Raw genomic sequence first — 17,727 nt, 5'->3', positions numbered from 1 at the left:
TCTTCCTTTCCACAAGTTGTTTGTAATATTTAGCATATTTTTGTAGATGCTGAAATTAGTTCATCTTGGGGAAAAAAGGTGGGAATAGAATACCTTTTTAAGACAAAGCAAGAACCACCATATGGTTTTAAAAGAAATAAACCAAGTTTACTTTATATATGTTGTAAGATTAGTTTCTTTTGCAGGAATCCCAAAAGAAAACTTATTCAGTGAAAGTGTTTCTGACTCTGGATTCATATGTGCATCTTTCTCTGTTTTTTAACAGATTTTTACATAACAACAGAATAGCTCATTTAGTTCCTGGGACTTTTAGTCATCTAGAATCAATGAAGAGACTGTAAGTGAATTTAATTTAATTTTATAGTGGAGAACATGAAATAATCTATTTACATCTTATAGTGTCCGCCCTCCATTGCAGAGGGTTCTACTGCCTAATTACTCTTACTCTAGAGAACTTTTCTTAATACCTAATCTAAACTTTTCTTGCCAGTTCTTTAGATAATTGTTTCTTATCCCACAATTTTTGATGGCTGTGACTAGGACTAAATCTCTTCCTTCATCTGTTATCTTTATGTTATTTATCAACTCTGACCTTGTTGCCAGTGATTCTTCTGTTTTCTAGACTAAATAAACTACTCCTTGAACCTTTCCTCCTTCAGTATGTCTTAATCTCCAGTCTTTTTATCGTCTCAGATCATAGTTGTTGCCCTTTATATTTTCTCTTGGTTATTTGTCTGTACTAAACTGTAACTATAGTTATAATATCTTTCAGAATGCTTTATTGATTTAGGAATGTACTAAGCAACTCAACGCAAATTAAGTGTTTAAAATTGTGAAAAACTAAGGCACTTACAAATCAGATCATTCCTTGACAGGTTCATAATATTATTTCACTGAGCTATTTTTGAGTTAGTTTTCTGCCTTTGAAATTGGAACATCATTGTCCTAGTTGTTGAAGAAAACATTGTGTGTGTTTCAGTGAGCTAGGTCTCCTCCTCTGGAGTTCAGTTTAACTACACAGGATAGGAACCCTATGTTATCAGCCCATGTACCTCAACAGATGGAAGCCTTTGCTGAAAGTTCAGGCTTTAAATATTGCAGTTAGTATTTAAGGGAAGAGGGAGGGGAAGATTTTTAGTTATATGTAATAGGATTTATTCTTTAATTTTTCTATTAAAAAAATTAAAACCTAAGAATTTACATAACAAAAAAATACACCATCTAAAAATAAAGTTAGATCACAAAGTTGATAATTCGATTATCAAGAAATGCTGCATCTAGGTTGATTTTTTTTTTAAATTTTTTAATTTTAATTTTTTTCCTATTTTAATTCTACTCTTACCTATATTCAAATTATATAAGTATCATAGTGATGGGTGGACAAACAGGGCACTGTTTTCTGCTCCCACTGCTTCCACCCAGGCCAGAGCCCCTGGGAGTTACAGCTATGCAGTATGATCTAGTTTTAATATTATAATTTAGTTTTTAATAATGTAATCACATACTATTTTTCCATATGATCCCAGCCTCATTTAATGTATAAAATAATTAAAATGTATGCGTTTTGTGCATATGGATAATGATACTCATTACCAGGGATCCAGGTTTCCGTTTCCCATGGAAAAACAGAGAAAAATGCGAATTTACCCTTTTACTTGAGAAAAATGCAGATTTCTCATTTTAATGGAGAAATATGGATTTTGCACTTTTGCAAAGAGCTCTCTGCAGTCTGGCAGAGTTCCAGCCTGCAGGGGGTTGGGTGGAGTGGGAGGATGGTGGTCAGGCATGGGGTGCCATGTGCATGTATATGTACATGGCTGCCAGGTAGCCTGGAGAGCAGCTCCCACAGGTAAGTCTGGTGGCAGGGAGGGGGGATTGAGGCCCCCATAGGGAGGGAGGGAGGGAATTGGGCAGGGCTGGGGCTGGGGTTGCTGCCCACCCAGTTGGGGCATGGGGCCCAGGGCCAGAATGTATGGCCGCACAGCCCTAGTGGGAAGCAGAATGGGGCTGCAGGCGGCTCATCCAGGGGGTGAGGGTGGGGCTGGCTCCTTGCCGCTGCATGCACTCCTGGGCGGGGGGGCAGAGGGAACCTGTGCTCCTCAGATCTGTGTGGGGTGGGTGCAGGCTGCCTGCTGCAGGCTTGGGCTCCCCGCCCTGCTACTCTCCCCCGGGGCCTCTGAAGCCCAGCAGGTGGGACCCAGCACAGCAGGGCAGAGCGGGACCAGGTAGGCAAGCTTGCCACTGTGAGCCCTGCTCCTCCCTGGTGAGGCATTCCCTGCCCGACCAGCAGCAGTGGGGGCAGTGGCATGGGGTTGTGCTGCCTATTGCTATGGGATGAGCAGGGGGCGCATTGCTAGGGCAGTGGGAGCTCTGATTTTTCCATGATAAAAAAACGCCAAATCAAATACCAACAGTTATAGGTATTTAGAATTCATTTTATTATAGTTATTGAGACCCTGGTTGGCTTCCAAATTGCTTACAATTTTTAACTATATCAATAAAACATTGTGTTCAGTTGATACCTATATATATATATATATATATATATATATATATATGTAGTGGCATTTCATTTTAATCATGGATTTGGGGGATTTATCAGAGAATTTGCTATTTTTATCAGAAAAAAACAAGGACCCTGCTCATTACCTATGATGTGCTTTGAAGAGAAAACAAATATATAATTATATATGTGTGATCGATTCTGTGTATGACTCTCTGAAAGCCAGTAGCTCCTATTCAGGTGCCTAAGGCCTTACTGAATAAAAGAAGAGTTAGAAACAGATATCTGGGGCATTGTCTCAATATTCTAAAACATATAATGGATATTTTAGAAGAATTCCATAACATTTGCTAATACACATTTCTTAAGATAAGTATATTGGAAAATACCATAGAATTTAGATGGTTTGGATGAAGATGGGAATAAATAATTTCAAATTGCTGACTACAACAGTGAACGTTGTCTGTCCTGTGCCATGAATAATGACAGGTTTCTAGAATAAACATTGTTATTATGTAATTGTACACTCTATTATAATGCATATGTACAAAAGGGGACTAAATAACTTTCTTTTAACTGAGGTTTTCATATGGAATAGTAAATAAATATACCAGGGGTATTGCATCATAATTTTTAAAAATCTAATGAATTGTCCTAGCTTATTATTAAGTATAGTGGATGGTTCTTCTTTTACACAGGCGTTTAGACTCAAATGCTCTTCACTGTGACTGTGAAATTCTATGGCTAGCAGAGCTGTTGAAGACATATGCAGAATCTGGTAATGCCCAAGCAGCAGCTACTTGTGAATATCCAAGAAGGATCCAGGGAAGATCAGTGGCCACAATAACGCCAGAAGAACTTAACTGTGGTAAGGGTTTTTTGTTTTTTTTAAAGTGTGTTAAATACTTTTTTTTTTACAAGAACGTAAAATGCCTGTTGTTTAGACTAGGTGTACAATGGCTACTTTGAACCAACGTTAAGATTCTCTTCTCTATCTGCTTTTGACATAGCTGAAAACTCTCTCTAACTCAGTCTCCATCTTGGGCTACTATGCTGCTGTTCCTTTTAGAGTCCATGTTTTCTTTTCCCCTTCTGGTTGTCTTTCCCTTACCTCTTTTATTTCCCCAAAAGTCTTTTTGTTCTCACCTCTCTGCACTTTTATGTTGTACCTTTTTGACCAAATCCTATTTCACTTTTCCATGCCTAAATGGCACTTACATAGCTGTGCAAGTGTACTTTTCAGGACTTATAAAATGTTTAGTTTCTGTTTCCACTTGCGTAGCTCTGCTTGCCATGCAGTTTGCTTCTGAGCATGCTTCAGAGGCTCCATTTCAGCCACATAGGAACTTTGCCTGGTTATGCACATAATGCTGTGCAAGTCTCTGAAACATTGGTGAGGAGGAGGAAAAGGAAGAGAAGGATAAGAGTCCTTTTGCCTTTTGTCACCTTTTGTCACTTAGGCCCCTTTCAGGTGTTGTTAGGTGTGTGATGGAATTGAGGAATTTTATCCTGAATCCCAGCAATCGCACATCCTGTCATGCCAGATGTTCATGGTCTCACGTAGCAGGAGGTACACTTGTTAGGACTTGAGATAAAATTCCTAAGATCCAATCACACTTCTGCTGAGGTGTGTAGCTGGCTGCATGCACGCCAGTGTGCAGTGAGCTGTTGATGGGGAGTTCCCTGGTCCCCATTCCATGTGAAGCCAGCTGCCTGCACGCCAGGGCAGGGGCAGAGGCAGCTGTGGGCCAGGCAGCTCCCTGGTCCTCAGCTGCCTGTGCTTACAGCTGTCCCACAGCTGCCAGACCTGTGAACCTAGCATTGGGCTGCACAGCATAGGCATGCCATGCAGCGTGGTGTTAGACTGCATGCCACACAGTCAGATTAAAGTTTGATACAAATGAGCCACAAAGCTGTTTCATATTAAATGGAACATCTTTGTGTCTGGTTTCCCATTTTATTGTACCATAAATTGACTGAACATGTAGCATGTGACCATTTACTATGTGATTAGCACTTGAATTGCACAATAAATGTAACTTCTGCCAGGGCCCTTGGATGCATAAAGTAAGATTCAGTCTTTCTTTGATGTGCTCATCCTTTCTTTTTGCAACGTCATCTACCATCTCTGCTAATGATTTCCATATCTGTTTTTCTAGCAGTGACTTCTACCTAACCTTACATATCTTCATGAATGCCCTGCTATTATCTCATGACCCTTCTCATTTTTCCTCCCAAACTCTTAGTAAATTATTCTTAAGAGAAAGAGAAAAAAGAAGCTATTCTGATATGCATCTGTGAACTTGTTTATAGAGAAACATTAGATTGTTTTATATATCATTAACTAATACAGACCTAAACATGTTAGGACTCAACTTGGATGTTGATGATGAGCTGATTTTAAACAAGATCGTTCTTACCTATACTGGGAGCATCTACATGAGACGCTTCAAGTACAGTAGGCTAATTCTACTGCATGTTAGTGCAGCAGGCAAAACCCATGCTTATGCGTTAATGCGCAATAGTGCCAATTACAGTGTATTGTTTAGTACCTGTAATTACAGGTACTTAATACACCGTATTTACGGCATATTAATGAACATGTAGACCCGCCCACTGAGGGCTAACAAGTTTAACAGTGGGCACATCTACACATTCATTAATGTGCCATAATTATGGTGCATTAAGTTTAGTATCTGTAACTACAGGTATTACCTTAATGAGCTGTAATTGGTGCTACTGTGCATTAGCCACAGTGCATGCTTTTCTGCTGATGCTAATGCATAGTAGACAAATTCTGCTGTACATTAGCACTGGTTAGCACATTGCCCACCATGCTAACATACAGTAGAATTAGTCTACTGTGCTTGAAGCATCTTGTATAGATGCGCGCACTGTGTTATTGTATCATAGTGCTATTAACTATCATAGCCAACATACATAGACAAAAGCCCTATGGCATGAGAGAAGCCTAAGAACTGAATATGTTCATATTGGAAAGTTTTTTCCTTTCTGTATTTGTCTGCTGTACATTCCTCCAAGCAGCTGTTTTAACTGGCTTTCAGCTTCAGAATATCAAGTGACATTATTGTTCCACATAGTACTGAAAAACTTATAAAAATAATTTTAGAAAATAACTCTTCCTGTACAGTTCTTTAACTTCTTTGATAGGAATTAACATATTCAATCTACTCAGACAAGAATAGCTCCTTTATGCAGACATACTAGATAAATGTGATGCTACCATGCTAAAAAAGAAAGAAATTGCCAAAAAACCTACAATTAATGTTTCTGTCTGAGGGGTGTGGAGCCTCAAAATACTGGAACAATCCTTACTGAAAATGGAAGCAAAAAGTGTACTGGAAGAATATTTTATAAATGTGTATTATATGCAATGGATTATACACTGCTGTCATCTGAGGTTTCCCTTCTGGGCATGCAGAATTCCTGTTGGCTCCAAAGAGCAATCTGAGCACAAATAGAATGGAAGTTAGACCATTTAGTAGTCAGTTTTGATATTTTATACTGTTTCATATACTGTATTGCTTTTTGTACAAAAGATATAGGATCAAGGAAGTTTAAAGGAATTGTTCCTGACTTGGAAAAGTGTGAAAGTTCTTATTGACACAAGTAGGATTAGGTGACTCTCTTACATTCAGTCAAGCTTGCAAAAAGTATTTCACATGCACATTGAAGAATTTTGTTTCAGAAGAGTTAGTGTAACTTACACCATGACACTTTTACCTTCCTGTAGCCCTGGGCTACTCAATTTCTAAGCGGCTGAGTGACATATGCCCTATGAGCTGCAGTGTTTTGCAATTAACCCCTTGCAGGCTACTGTGCTTGTTGGTGTAATGCTCTTTGTTAGAAAGTAAATCAAAATGAGTGTTTAAAATAAATACTGTGCTCCAGAGTCTGATATAAATTTGTAAAGGTAATTTTTTTTAGTTTGACATGAAGAAGTATTAGATATCAGATAACCAGTGATAGTGCTATATGATGAAAAAGAGTGTTTAATCCTGATCATGCATGTAAATATTTTCATTTAAAACATCCGTGAAAAGTGTTATTTTGTAAGGTACATAGGAAAAATATAAATAATATTAGCCATTCTTTAGTAATTTTAGACAAACAGCTTTTCCTTATACATTTTATTGTTGATTTAGAGAGGCCAAGAATTACATCAGAGCCTCAAGATGTAGATGTTACCTCAGGGAATACAGTATACTTCACTTGCAGAGCTGAAGGCAATCCTAAACCAGAAATTATTTGGCTTCGAAACAAGTAAGCTTGGGCAAAGGGCATGGGGAGGAGGGAGAGAGAGAAATTGTACATATGTTTGCTGTTCAGTAGATTTTAAATATTCCACTTTTAAGAACACCATCATATTATATAAAGTAATTAAAATTGGTTCTAGTTCCTTTGTGGTTCATAGCATGACAGTCTTATAATAGAAAACCTCAGAAAACATGTGTGTGATATTGTAGGCAAGATATTCAGTTGCAGTTTCTCGCAAAAAATCCTATACACCAAACGAACAAGCAAGCAAACCCATAGATTGATTGAAATGATGCATTGTGTACAAGGACTAGGCAATCCTATATGTGCATATAATTGCCCAGTTTGCATGTGGAAGTGAGGCGTTTTCAAGTGCAGTAGGTAGGTGCTTCTGTATTTTTTATAGCTTTAACCAGTCTTGTGTTTCATCCAGCATGGCTATAGTATTGTAGACTGATCAGATTCTGTCATGCCTTACATATCGCTTTAATAATTCAAAGATCTTGAGAGGTCCTTTTGATAAGGTCCTTCACTAAAGATTTTAAAACAAAACTGTGTTGCCATGGAATTAGATGGAAGATTCTTTTGTAGATTGAGAGCTGGTTAAAAGGTGGGATGCAAAGAGTAGAGCTAAATGCTCACTTTTCAGGGTGGAGGAAGGTCATTAGTAAAGTCTCACAGGGATTTGTGCTGAGCCCAGTTGCTTAACATTTTCATCAGTGATCTGGAAAAAGGGTGCACAGTGAAATTTCCAAGTTTACGGATGATACCAAATTATTCTGGGTAGTCAGTCCCAACCTGATGGAGGGGAGCTGCAGAAAGATCTTACCTAGCTAAGTGAGTGGGCAAAAAAAAGATGAACTTCAGTGTTGATATGTGCCAGGTAATACACTTAGGGAAAAATAACCTTAGCTACATACATACACAATGCTGTGTTCTGAACTAGCTGTTATGAGTCAGGAAAGAGAACTTGGAGTCATTGTAGATAGTTCTCTAAAAATGTCAGCTCAATGTGCAGCCAGACCAAAAAAGCTAATAAAATATTGAGCATCAATAGAAAGAGAATTTAAAACAAAATGTAGGACATTGTCATGCCACTATAGAAAACCATACTGTGCCCACATCTTGAATATCTTGTGCAGTTCTGGTGTTCTCATTTACAAAAGGATGTAGTAGAATTAGAAAAGGTACAGAGAAGGCAACCAAAATGATTAGGGGCATGGAGCCACTGTCATACCAGGGGAAACTTAAAAGACTAGGACTCTTTAATTTGGAAAGGCTGAGGGTAGGATGCAATAGAGGTCAATAAAATCATGAAGAGCGTGGACAAAGTGAACAGACAAATGATGTGAGCCAAGTCCCAGAATACTAGAACTAGGGAATACCCACTACAGTTAGTAGAAGCCAAGTTTAAAACCAACAAGAGAAAGTACTTAGGCATTGTGCAATTAACTTGTGGAATTCATTTCCAAGAAGGTGGTAGAGGCAGATAGACTAATCAGGTTCAAAAAGGAACTAGATGAATTCATGGATGTTAGAACTATTAATATCTGTTGACTAGAACAGTTGGCGATGTTTCCTTTGGCACTTCAAAACCAATAATGGTAGATGACAGGGAGGGTAATGAATAGGGGATATTTCTCTAGATCGGGGTGGACAAAGTCTGGCATGTGGGCCAGATCGGTCCCACGGCAGACTCCATTTCTGAGCAGCCCCTGCCATGTTACTGTAGCTGGTTTCCATGGAGACCCCAGGAGCAGCAAGGCTGTGATAGCATGGGGCCAGGGTTTCCATGGAGACCAGCCCCAGCAGCACTGGCATGGTGCACAGCTGGGCGGGGAGCTGCTCTGGGGCTGGGATCTTGTGGCAGTCACAGCATGGTCCGGTGCTGGGCAAAGCTGTGATCTGCTCCCTGCATGTCTCATGCAGGGGCGTGAATGCAGCAGATTGAGGCTCAGACCCAGCTCCAGACCACGCTGTCACCACAGCAAGATCCTGGCCCTGAAGGAGTTCCCCGCCCAGGTATGTGCCTTGCCAGTGCTGCTGGGGCTGATCTCCATGGAAACCCCATCCCTGTGCTGTCAGGGCACCACTGATACTGCAGTTTCCATGGAAACCAGCTGCAGTGACACGGGGAAGGGCTGCTACGGAAGGGAGTGCGGCTGCAAGCTTCATCTGCCGTTTTGCCCACCCCTGCTCTAGATATATATGGTTCAGTGTTTTTACTCTAACGCATCCACCCTGCCATTTTTGAAGGCAGGATCCTGGGTTAGAGATTCCCCATTAGTCTGATGCAGTATGGGACATCCTATTTTCTTATGAAATTGTTAAAATTAAAAAAAAATAAAATTGCGCACTAAAAATGTTATCCTCTGTCCTGTGTCCCCCCCACCCTCCCCTCCGCCCCCCTTCAGCTTAGTTATACATGTGCAATGCATTTTTTGGTTTGTTCTTGTTGTTGGTGTTGGTTGATTTGGTTTGTTTTTGGAATGTTTTTTTTGTTTCTTGTATGAGAAGGGCAGGTGATACTGATTGCTTTTAAAGGAAAAGTACAGAAGTATTTATGTTGGAAAAAAATGAAGCATGCCTGCACTTTTCAAACACACATGAAGGAACTCACTGTTCAAAAGGGAGCTTAACAAAGCTCCTTGATATAATTGAAGGGCTTCAAATGACACACACACACACACACACACACACACACACACACACACACACACACACACACACACACACACACACACACACACACACACACACTCTATCCTCCTTACATTTTAGATTAGCCAAAATAACTTTTTTATTTAATCAATTGCTGCTAAAATTGAACAATATGACATCTTGGTCTTGAAGCCCCTGTTGGCATGGGTGGGAGTTTCCTGTGTAGAGTGGTAATAGAAATCCCTTAATTCTTGTTTTTCAGTAGTGAACTTCGATGTTACAATTATTTCATTAAAATTTGTTCTGGCTTAGCTACCTCTTATAATCAACAAAAACATGTATTCAGAATCCACATATGAAAGAGTTTTAACAAGAAGTATGAAATTGAGGTGTATGTCTATTGACACTGGCTTTGCATTTTGGCAACATGGAGAATGATAGAAAGTAAATCTGTTTGCAAAGATGGTTGAAAGTGGCAAGATTTCAGTCAGAGAGGTTGATCTGTTGAGCAATCTTTATAGCATTTGGAAAGGTAGATCAGTAGTTATTCTTGGAATTGCACAAAATGGATAAGTGCTTTATCTTTAATTTGTGCTTTTTGTGTTGGGTTAAAAGCACTGGAATTGCATGAGGTAGCTAGTAAATCATCCATCTTGTGGACAGTCACAGGTGCAGGCAGTGAAGAGCATAGCTATAACCTGTTTCCTTCTGAAACCCATCTTGGGGTTGTACAATAACTTTGTGATTTATGCCCTGTCTTATTACACAATTAATTGCATGAATGTGTGGCTGGGTTCTAACTACAAATGTCATTAACTGGTTAATCATGTCTTAAGTGTACCTGGCCAAGGGACTTAGGGTTCTTTTGGCTGAGAAGTTCTCATTCTTAAAAGAAGATGGGAATGAGCATGCATATCTCAGTCATTCTTTTACACCCAAATTGTATATGCATTTATATTTTCATGCTTACTTGAACTTTTTGGTTCTGTATTCCTAATGTTACATTATCAAAATTGGTACACATTTTGCTTGGTACACTTCTTCTTTTTATTAATTATAAGACTAAATGTTCTATTTTTATACATGCCACAGCATTTAAAACCTGGAAAATTGCTTCATGTATGTTACTATATTTTACTGCATACATCACATACCATTCCCCTGTAAAACCAGACCCCAAATTTGACTTGTATTTATTAAGCAGGGAAGCTGATTTTCTTCTTGGGGTTGGAAGCACCCTGCTTTCATTCTGCTTTACAGTGCAGCCACTGTAGTATTACTGTTCAGGCTGCTGAGGAAGTCAGTTGACTTAATGGCTTGCTGTTCTGCACTTTGGTGTTAACAATTGTCTTACCTTTTAAATGGTTATGATGAGCCACTAATCAAGCTAACCTTTCTTAGGGCAATTTTTGCTGCCTACTAGCTGAACCTGGTCTCTCCCTTTCACAGCCTCTTTAGCTTTTCAAAACAATAGATCCACCCATGGAGGCCAGTTTTTAGCAGGAGCTAGGCCTTCATCTTTAGTTATGCAGAAAAGGGAGGGTGAGTCAGCTAAAGGTTAGGCTCTGTCCCTGCTCTTTGCAGCCATAACTCTGAACACAACTTTTTTCTTCATGTTGCCTTTTAAAAACAAGGTGTTCGTTATATCTGCGGGTGTGCTGTATGTGAGAAAACATGGTGTTTCATTCACATATTTAAACTTGCCTTCTTTGATATGTTTTCTGTGCTTGTAATTTGAAAGATGTAGTTCAGAAGATTCTTGTCTTTGCAGTAATGAGCTCAGTATGAAGGAGGATTCCCGCCTAAACTTACTAGATGATGGTACTCTAATGATTGAGAATACTCAAGAGACAGACCAGGGCATTTACCAATGCATGGCAAAAAATGTGGCAGGAGAAGTGAAAACTCAAGAAGTTACTCTTAGGTACTTTGGATCACCAGGTAAAGAGATTTCACATACCATTGTTTTTTATAAGATCACTTTAAAAATAAAGTACATTGGGTTTTCTACAGGTTTTTACTTCTTCTGCATCTTTGCACAATCATCAGCCCTTTATAGGAGTACTATTCTAATTACATGTCACATTAAGAATCACGAAGTTTATTTTCAAAAGTACATGAGGGAACGAGAAAGAAGATATTGAAGGGTGCTCACATTCAGTGCACTGGTATAACTTTAGAGACTCAGATTTTAAATCACTAAGACAAAAATAGTAATGAACTGTGGGTTAGGTAAATTAGGTAAATGTTTTAGCCATATTTTCTCCATACTTCTTGAGTTATGCCTAATACTTCCTGAGCTGTGCTTGGGTCTTCTAATTGCTTCAAGTTTGTGAACCTTCAGTTTCATTCACAGGAAAAAAACCCAACCCTTAAAAATTACATTCCCATCTGAAAATTTTGTAGTACTCAAGTCATTTAATTATGCTTACTATTGCTATAATGGAAAGAAGTTGATATATGTACTCAAATAGAAGATGACCTTGATTATAAGATGGCCTCCCCAATAATTAGATTCTATACCTGGAAAATTATAACGCATTTATAAATTTTCCATATATAGAATCTGATTATTGAAGGCTTGCCTTGAATTATTTGCAGGGAAATAATCTGAGGGATCAGTTAGCTCCTTTGCTCTCTGCTTCCCTCCAACTTTTGCCCCTGGCAACCCCTTCATCCTTTCCTTACTGTCAGGTTCTGCTCTCTCTGAGTACATATAAGTGAGGAGCAAATTTGAAAACAATAACTTTGAAGTTAAATATGGCTGTAGAAATGTGCATATAGTACCCACAAACGTAGTTTATCCAGAATTGAAGCTTGTTACCTTTTTTCAAACTGCTGCAAGTTTTAGTACCGATAATCTATGAACACACTTTTGAGTAGCACTTTGGCACCTTCTTATATATAGCACAAACTGTGCATGATATTAATTCAAAGCCAGTAGGCTTCTTATTTACCACATAGTTAACTGGGCTGGGCTCCACCAGACTCAACAGCATTTCAAGCCACAGTGACCTGACAGCTCAGCACTGATCAGTATTTATGTGTACTTCAGATACCCCCCACAAAGGATTCATGTGCTAATTAGCCCCAACTTGTGGCTGGAACCAGGTCCAAAAATGTATAGGCAGATGAGGCACAGGGCAACCTGGTCTGGTTTCACCTTGTGGAGGGCCGTGCCACACTAATAATATGTTCCAGGCTGAAAGAGGGGGATTCTGGGTGAACCGTTTGGGGCTCTATTTGGTGACGTTTGTCAAGCATTTAAAGTGAAGAAGCAGGAATCACTGGAAATGGGAAAGAAAGGTGCAGCTCAGCTGTGAGAGTGAAAAGGAAGTAAAAATGTATGTAGTGTAGTAGCTGACTGTGACTTGGAAAAAGAGTCAGTGGTAAGGAGGACTGTGCCTAAGGGATAGTAAGGAGGACTATCCTGTTCAGATGGGCTGCACTAACCTATCCTTGTGGTAGGTTCCCATTAGCACTTTTGGCACCAGCAGAGGGTGTTGGAGCTTGTTCCAGCCTCTCCAAGTGCTGGCCTGGTATTGCAGTACCTCCAGGCCCAGTGCATGTTCCCTCTTGGGGAAACAACTACCCTTTTTTTTTTAGGGCTACATGCAACAACAACAAAAAAGAAAGTTCCCATCACCATGTTTGCCCGTATGGGCCATGTGTTTGATAGTCATCCTTAGTGTTGGCTCTATTTAATCAACTTCATTGTTGGTTTCGCTTGCTGATCACGTGCTGTTTTTGGCAGCAGTTTATATGTACATAATTATAAGACTTTTTCCCTCAGGCCAATTGGAGGAAAATATATCATCTTGTATTCAAGTAAATATGGTATTTAAAACATTTCAATTAAAATAATTTGAGTTTTTTTTCATGCATTTAACAGTACTTGGTCTATAGGCAGTTTATTCCCATGCATCAGGTCCCAGGCACACGTTCATTTAAAGCCTTCCTGGGATCTGATCCCTATCTCAACAATCACACTTCCCGCTGTGCCAGACATGCATGGCAGGAGGTGCAATTGTCAGCCCTGGGTCTGTTCAAGGGCTTCTACCTGGACAGTTTAAATCCCACTTTCAGGAGCTCCAGTAGGGCTTCTGGATGTGGGGGGATCAGAGGCTTCTGGCAGGCAGAGTGAAGGAGCTTTCACTAATGGGGACTTTAAACTGCAGGCCTGGCATCTAAACTTGCTGGTGGAGGAAACCCTGCTGGGAGCCTCTGATTCCCCACACTTAGCACTCCTGCTAGAGCTGCAGGATGCTGGCTTTAAAGTTCCCAGCTGGGGAAGCCCTTTGGGCACTACCATATGCAGTTCCCCCTCTGGAAACCTTATCCTCCACAACCTCATTGGGGTTACCCAAAGTGAGGCAATTCCAGTGTAGGAGTTTAAACTTATGGGCAGAGGAGCCTAAGGCCCAGTTGAAAAACTGTGATTGCCCTGGGGGCTGGTGCTAACAATCAGTTGCTAGTTGGACACCTGGCAAAATGGTCAGCCTCACCTTTTGGGGACCCAGGACTGTCAACTGGTTGCTGGGCATTCGCTCCGGACAGCCCCAGGACATGGACTTGCCACACTCTCAATTTAAGAGACTAGACAAACCAGCCGTATGTTATATGTGGAAAATTTTTGTATCTGGTTTGCCATGTAGCACCTTATATTGGGTGCACATGTGGCACCTTTGACATTTATGATGCAATTTACATGCTAATTGTGGCATAAATGTAACGTTTAGTGGGTCTCAGTTTCTTTCTTGCTTTATCAATATCAAAAAGTAACTAAAAAGACCTATAACAATTACTGAGGAATTTAATAAGAATATCAGGGCTTAGAGGTGCACCGATACATTGATAAATATCAGATCGGTACCAATATGAAGAAAATTGTCTATATCAGATATCAGCCCAACTTAACAAAATCAACTTGATGATATGCATTTAAAGCATGCAGTATGTTAAAACCTAATTATTTAAATTTTATATAATTATCCCATGCAAAATTCAGGAAAACAAGTATTCTAATATTTAGACCTTTTTTTTTTAATTTTTTTTTTTCTGACAGCTAGGCCAAGTTTTGTGATCCATCCACAAAACACAGAAGTATTAGTTGGAGAAAGTGTTACCTTGGAATGCAGTGCAACTGGCCACCCCCAACCACAAATCACATGGACAAAAGGCGACAGAACTCCTTTACCAAATGATCCTCGAATCACAATAACTCCTTCAGGAGGGCTATACATACAGAATGTGAACCAGGAAGATAGTGGCGAGTATACTTGTTTTGCAACTAACAGCATAGATAATATCCATGCGACTGCTTATATCATAGTCCAAGGTAAGTAACATTAAACAAGGAGGATGGATTTTGAAATGTGTTTTTTCAAAGCTGTGCATTCATTCAAAGCAAATATGTATTTTTATGTTTTAATTTCTAAATTGTCAACTTCCAGGTATTCTTTTCATTGTAGGGCTTGATTCTGTTCCTAATACAGTCAGTGGAAGTTTTGTTGGACTTAATCAAAAAATAGAACTTACTGAAAATATACCCAAATACCATTTATTCATGTTTTGAACTTTCTACTGCTAAAGATCTTCATAGACTTGTTTTTATATAAACACAAATCTATTCAATATCCAGTTTGTAAGTGACTAGGATATTTTCTACAGCAACTAACATTTCCAAAGATTAGGCCATACACTTGGAGTAGGGTGTCATCTCTCTCTTGCTAAGCACTAGGGTGAAAGTGACTGATTGATTTGCTATGTTGGCAGCTCTCAGTTGTTCCCTCCTCTTGATCCATTAGTGTAGCTCTTCTGTTAACTGGAAGTTAAAGTAGTACAGATTTTATTGTATTGAAATGATGATTTATTCCCAGAAAAGTTTGCCAATGCTATAGCATATAAATATTTTCAGGAAAAATAATGTTCGGTACCTTTCTTTTAAACATGGAATGTTACTTGCTAGGTTTTTAAACTGTGGTCAGTTATATTTTTCAAGGGCTGTGTAAAAAGGATATAAAAAAATAGAAATTCTTTTTTTAATTTAAAATCTTTCTTCCCATATGAATTCTATCTTTCTCTAGTTAACAAAAAGAGAGGGGGTGCTATTTTTGTACCACTTTTCTTTTAGATTGTACACTCCTTGGAGCAAGAACCATGTCAAGCAGTGCATAGTTTTTCAAATTATAGAGAGCAGTGTGCTTATGTCTTTTTTTTTCACTTACCTATCAGCTAATGATGGTTATATGTGGAAAGCCAAACATATTCCTGGTCACAGTGAAATACCATCATGTTACTACACAGACTGGCTTTGTACTTCTTTCACTGTTTTTCTACTGTTTGAAAGCACTGTGTGTTAGCAGAAAAGCCACAGCTCAGGCTGGTTGTGATCACATTGTGTTTTTCTTCATAATTTAGTTGATTTTTTTAAAGAAAGAAAAAAACAAGATATTTTGAATCCAGAGAACATTCCCTACTTGATTATACCAATATTAAGGTACATCATATTTTGGATCTATTATTCTTGTTGTTTATTACTTACTTGTATTGCAGTACTGTCTAGAAGCCCTACCTGAGATTAGAGCCTCACTATGCTAGGCACTGTTCACTAAGAGACAGTCCTTTCCCAATGAGCTTACAATCTAAAAGAGCTAGAAGAATTCTGTTCCCCACAGACCTCTTCATGTACATAGAAAATCATACATAATTTCAAACAACCATGCCTTTTCTAATTGTTTTTAAACAGTATCTTTACTCTCTCCTATAGCTTTGCCTCAGTTTACAGTCATTCCTCAAGATAGAGCAGTGATTGAGGGACAAACTGTTGACTTTCCCTGTGAAGCACAAGGGTATCCGCAACCTGTTATTGCCTGGACTAAAGGAGGTAAGAGGTTTGTTCGTTTTTACTTTTAAGGCTTTTTTAGAATTGCTTGTCAAAATGTGATGCATGTGCCACACACGTGATTTAAAAGCTCATGTTTCTCTGCCTGAAGCTCATAAGCCCCTGGCAGATGTTATATTTGTTGCATGATTTATTGTGAGTTTTATGTGTTAAAATTGTAACATGCCAGATGTTAAAATAAAAAATGTGGTAGAGCCATTGCAAAAATGGCTAACCAGCCTTAAAGAAGTTACTCACTGAAGTGGAACTTCTTTGTGGCATGTAAGCATCCCATGCTAATTTTAATATCTAGAATGTTACTTAAACCTGCCGGTACCCCATAGTGCTCTCAGCTCCTTCCCTCCTTCCAGGGCTCCCTGACAGCCCACCTAGTGGCTAGCTGTCAGGGAGGTTTGCACTCAGTCCTGTTCATTTAAAGTGCCCAGAGTCTGAGCAGCCTGGGACCTTGTAGTCACTCACTGGTCCCAGGTTGCCTGTGTGCCCTTTCAAGCCCTGGGAGAAGGGGGAGCCAAAGACCAGCCCCCTGCCATCCCCCTGGCTGGGAACATGATGTTGTTTCCTCGAGCCCTGGAGATCATGGCTGCCTTGATCCTCAGGACCCAAGGTTTTAACACTGGGCATGGTGCACCCCTGCAGCTGGGAGCCCTGTCAGCTGATAGGGCTCCCAGCTGCAGGAAAGACCTGCTACATGTGCAAATTATTGCGTGATAGCAACCAACCATAAAGTAAGTACACATTTTCAAGGTTACCTTTATAGCTGGTTGTAACTTTTTATCGTGCGAGAAGTACTTTGCATGTGTAGCTGTTCTTAAGATAATTGCACAGAATTGCACAATACTTATAATATGTCAAGGGTGTATATACCTGTAGAGTGAGAAAAAACATGAGACTTCTAGCAGGAAAAGCAATCTACAGGTGCCTCTTAAATAGTGATATGTATAAAGCAGAGTTTTAGTGAAAACTTGATTTAATAGTGTTGGTGATTTTCCTTCTTCATCTTCTAAAGTGGCCATAATCACCTGTTATGTAGCATAGTCACTGATGAGAGAGGGATTGTAGGTGGAGAGGGAGAATGAAGAGATGAGACTGGCACTCAGCTTTATTTTGATGTTCTTTGTTTCATTCCTGTTATATTGGCATATTCCAGTTCTGCAATTCTAGTTATTATTTAGCTTGATGGGATCGGGAGAGGAGATGCTATGTGAAGATCCTCTTTGTTAATGTGAAATAACAAAGGACTTTATTTGCATCCTTCCTGTGGTGATGAGTTAAATGCTTTTGGAAATGCTTATGTGCGAGTATGATTTCTCCTGTTTCTTAATGGAAAAGACCAATATTGTGAATGTACCGTATTTACGCCATTAGATGAGGTTCCCCCCCA

General features: G+C 39.4%; 1 protein-coding gene across 1 annotated transcript in view; it reads left to right on the top strand.

Annotated features, from left to right (window-relative positions):
- The window catches only part of PXDN (peroxidasin), a 149,975-nt gene that overhangs the window by 75,432 nt on the left and 56,816 nt on the right, over positions 1-17,727 (top strand). The window contains exons 6-11 of the mRNA XM_006022973.3: positions 266-337; positions 3,202-3,371; positions 6,670-6,787; positions 11,214-11,383; positions 14,508-14,780; positions 16,212-16,328. Coding sequence (XP_006023035.1) covers positions 266-337; positions 3,202-3,371; positions 6,670-6,787; positions 11,214-11,383; positions 14,508-14,780; positions 16,212-16,328 — 920 coding nt within the window. The remainder of the gene's footprint in view (positions 1-265; positions 338-3,201; positions 3,372-6,669; positions 6,788-11,213; positions 11,384-14,507; positions 14,781-16,211; positions 16,329-17,727) is intronic.

Source organism: Alligator sinensis, unplaced genomic scaffold (assembly GCF_000455745.1).
Source record: "Alligator sinensis unplaced genomic scaffold, ASM45574v1 scaffold832_1, whole genome shotgun sequence".
Lineage (NCBI taxonomy): Eukaryota > Metazoa > Chordata > Crocodylia > Alligatoridae > Alligator > Alligator sinensis.
This window is presented reverse-complemented; position numbering and strand designations above follow the sequence as displayed.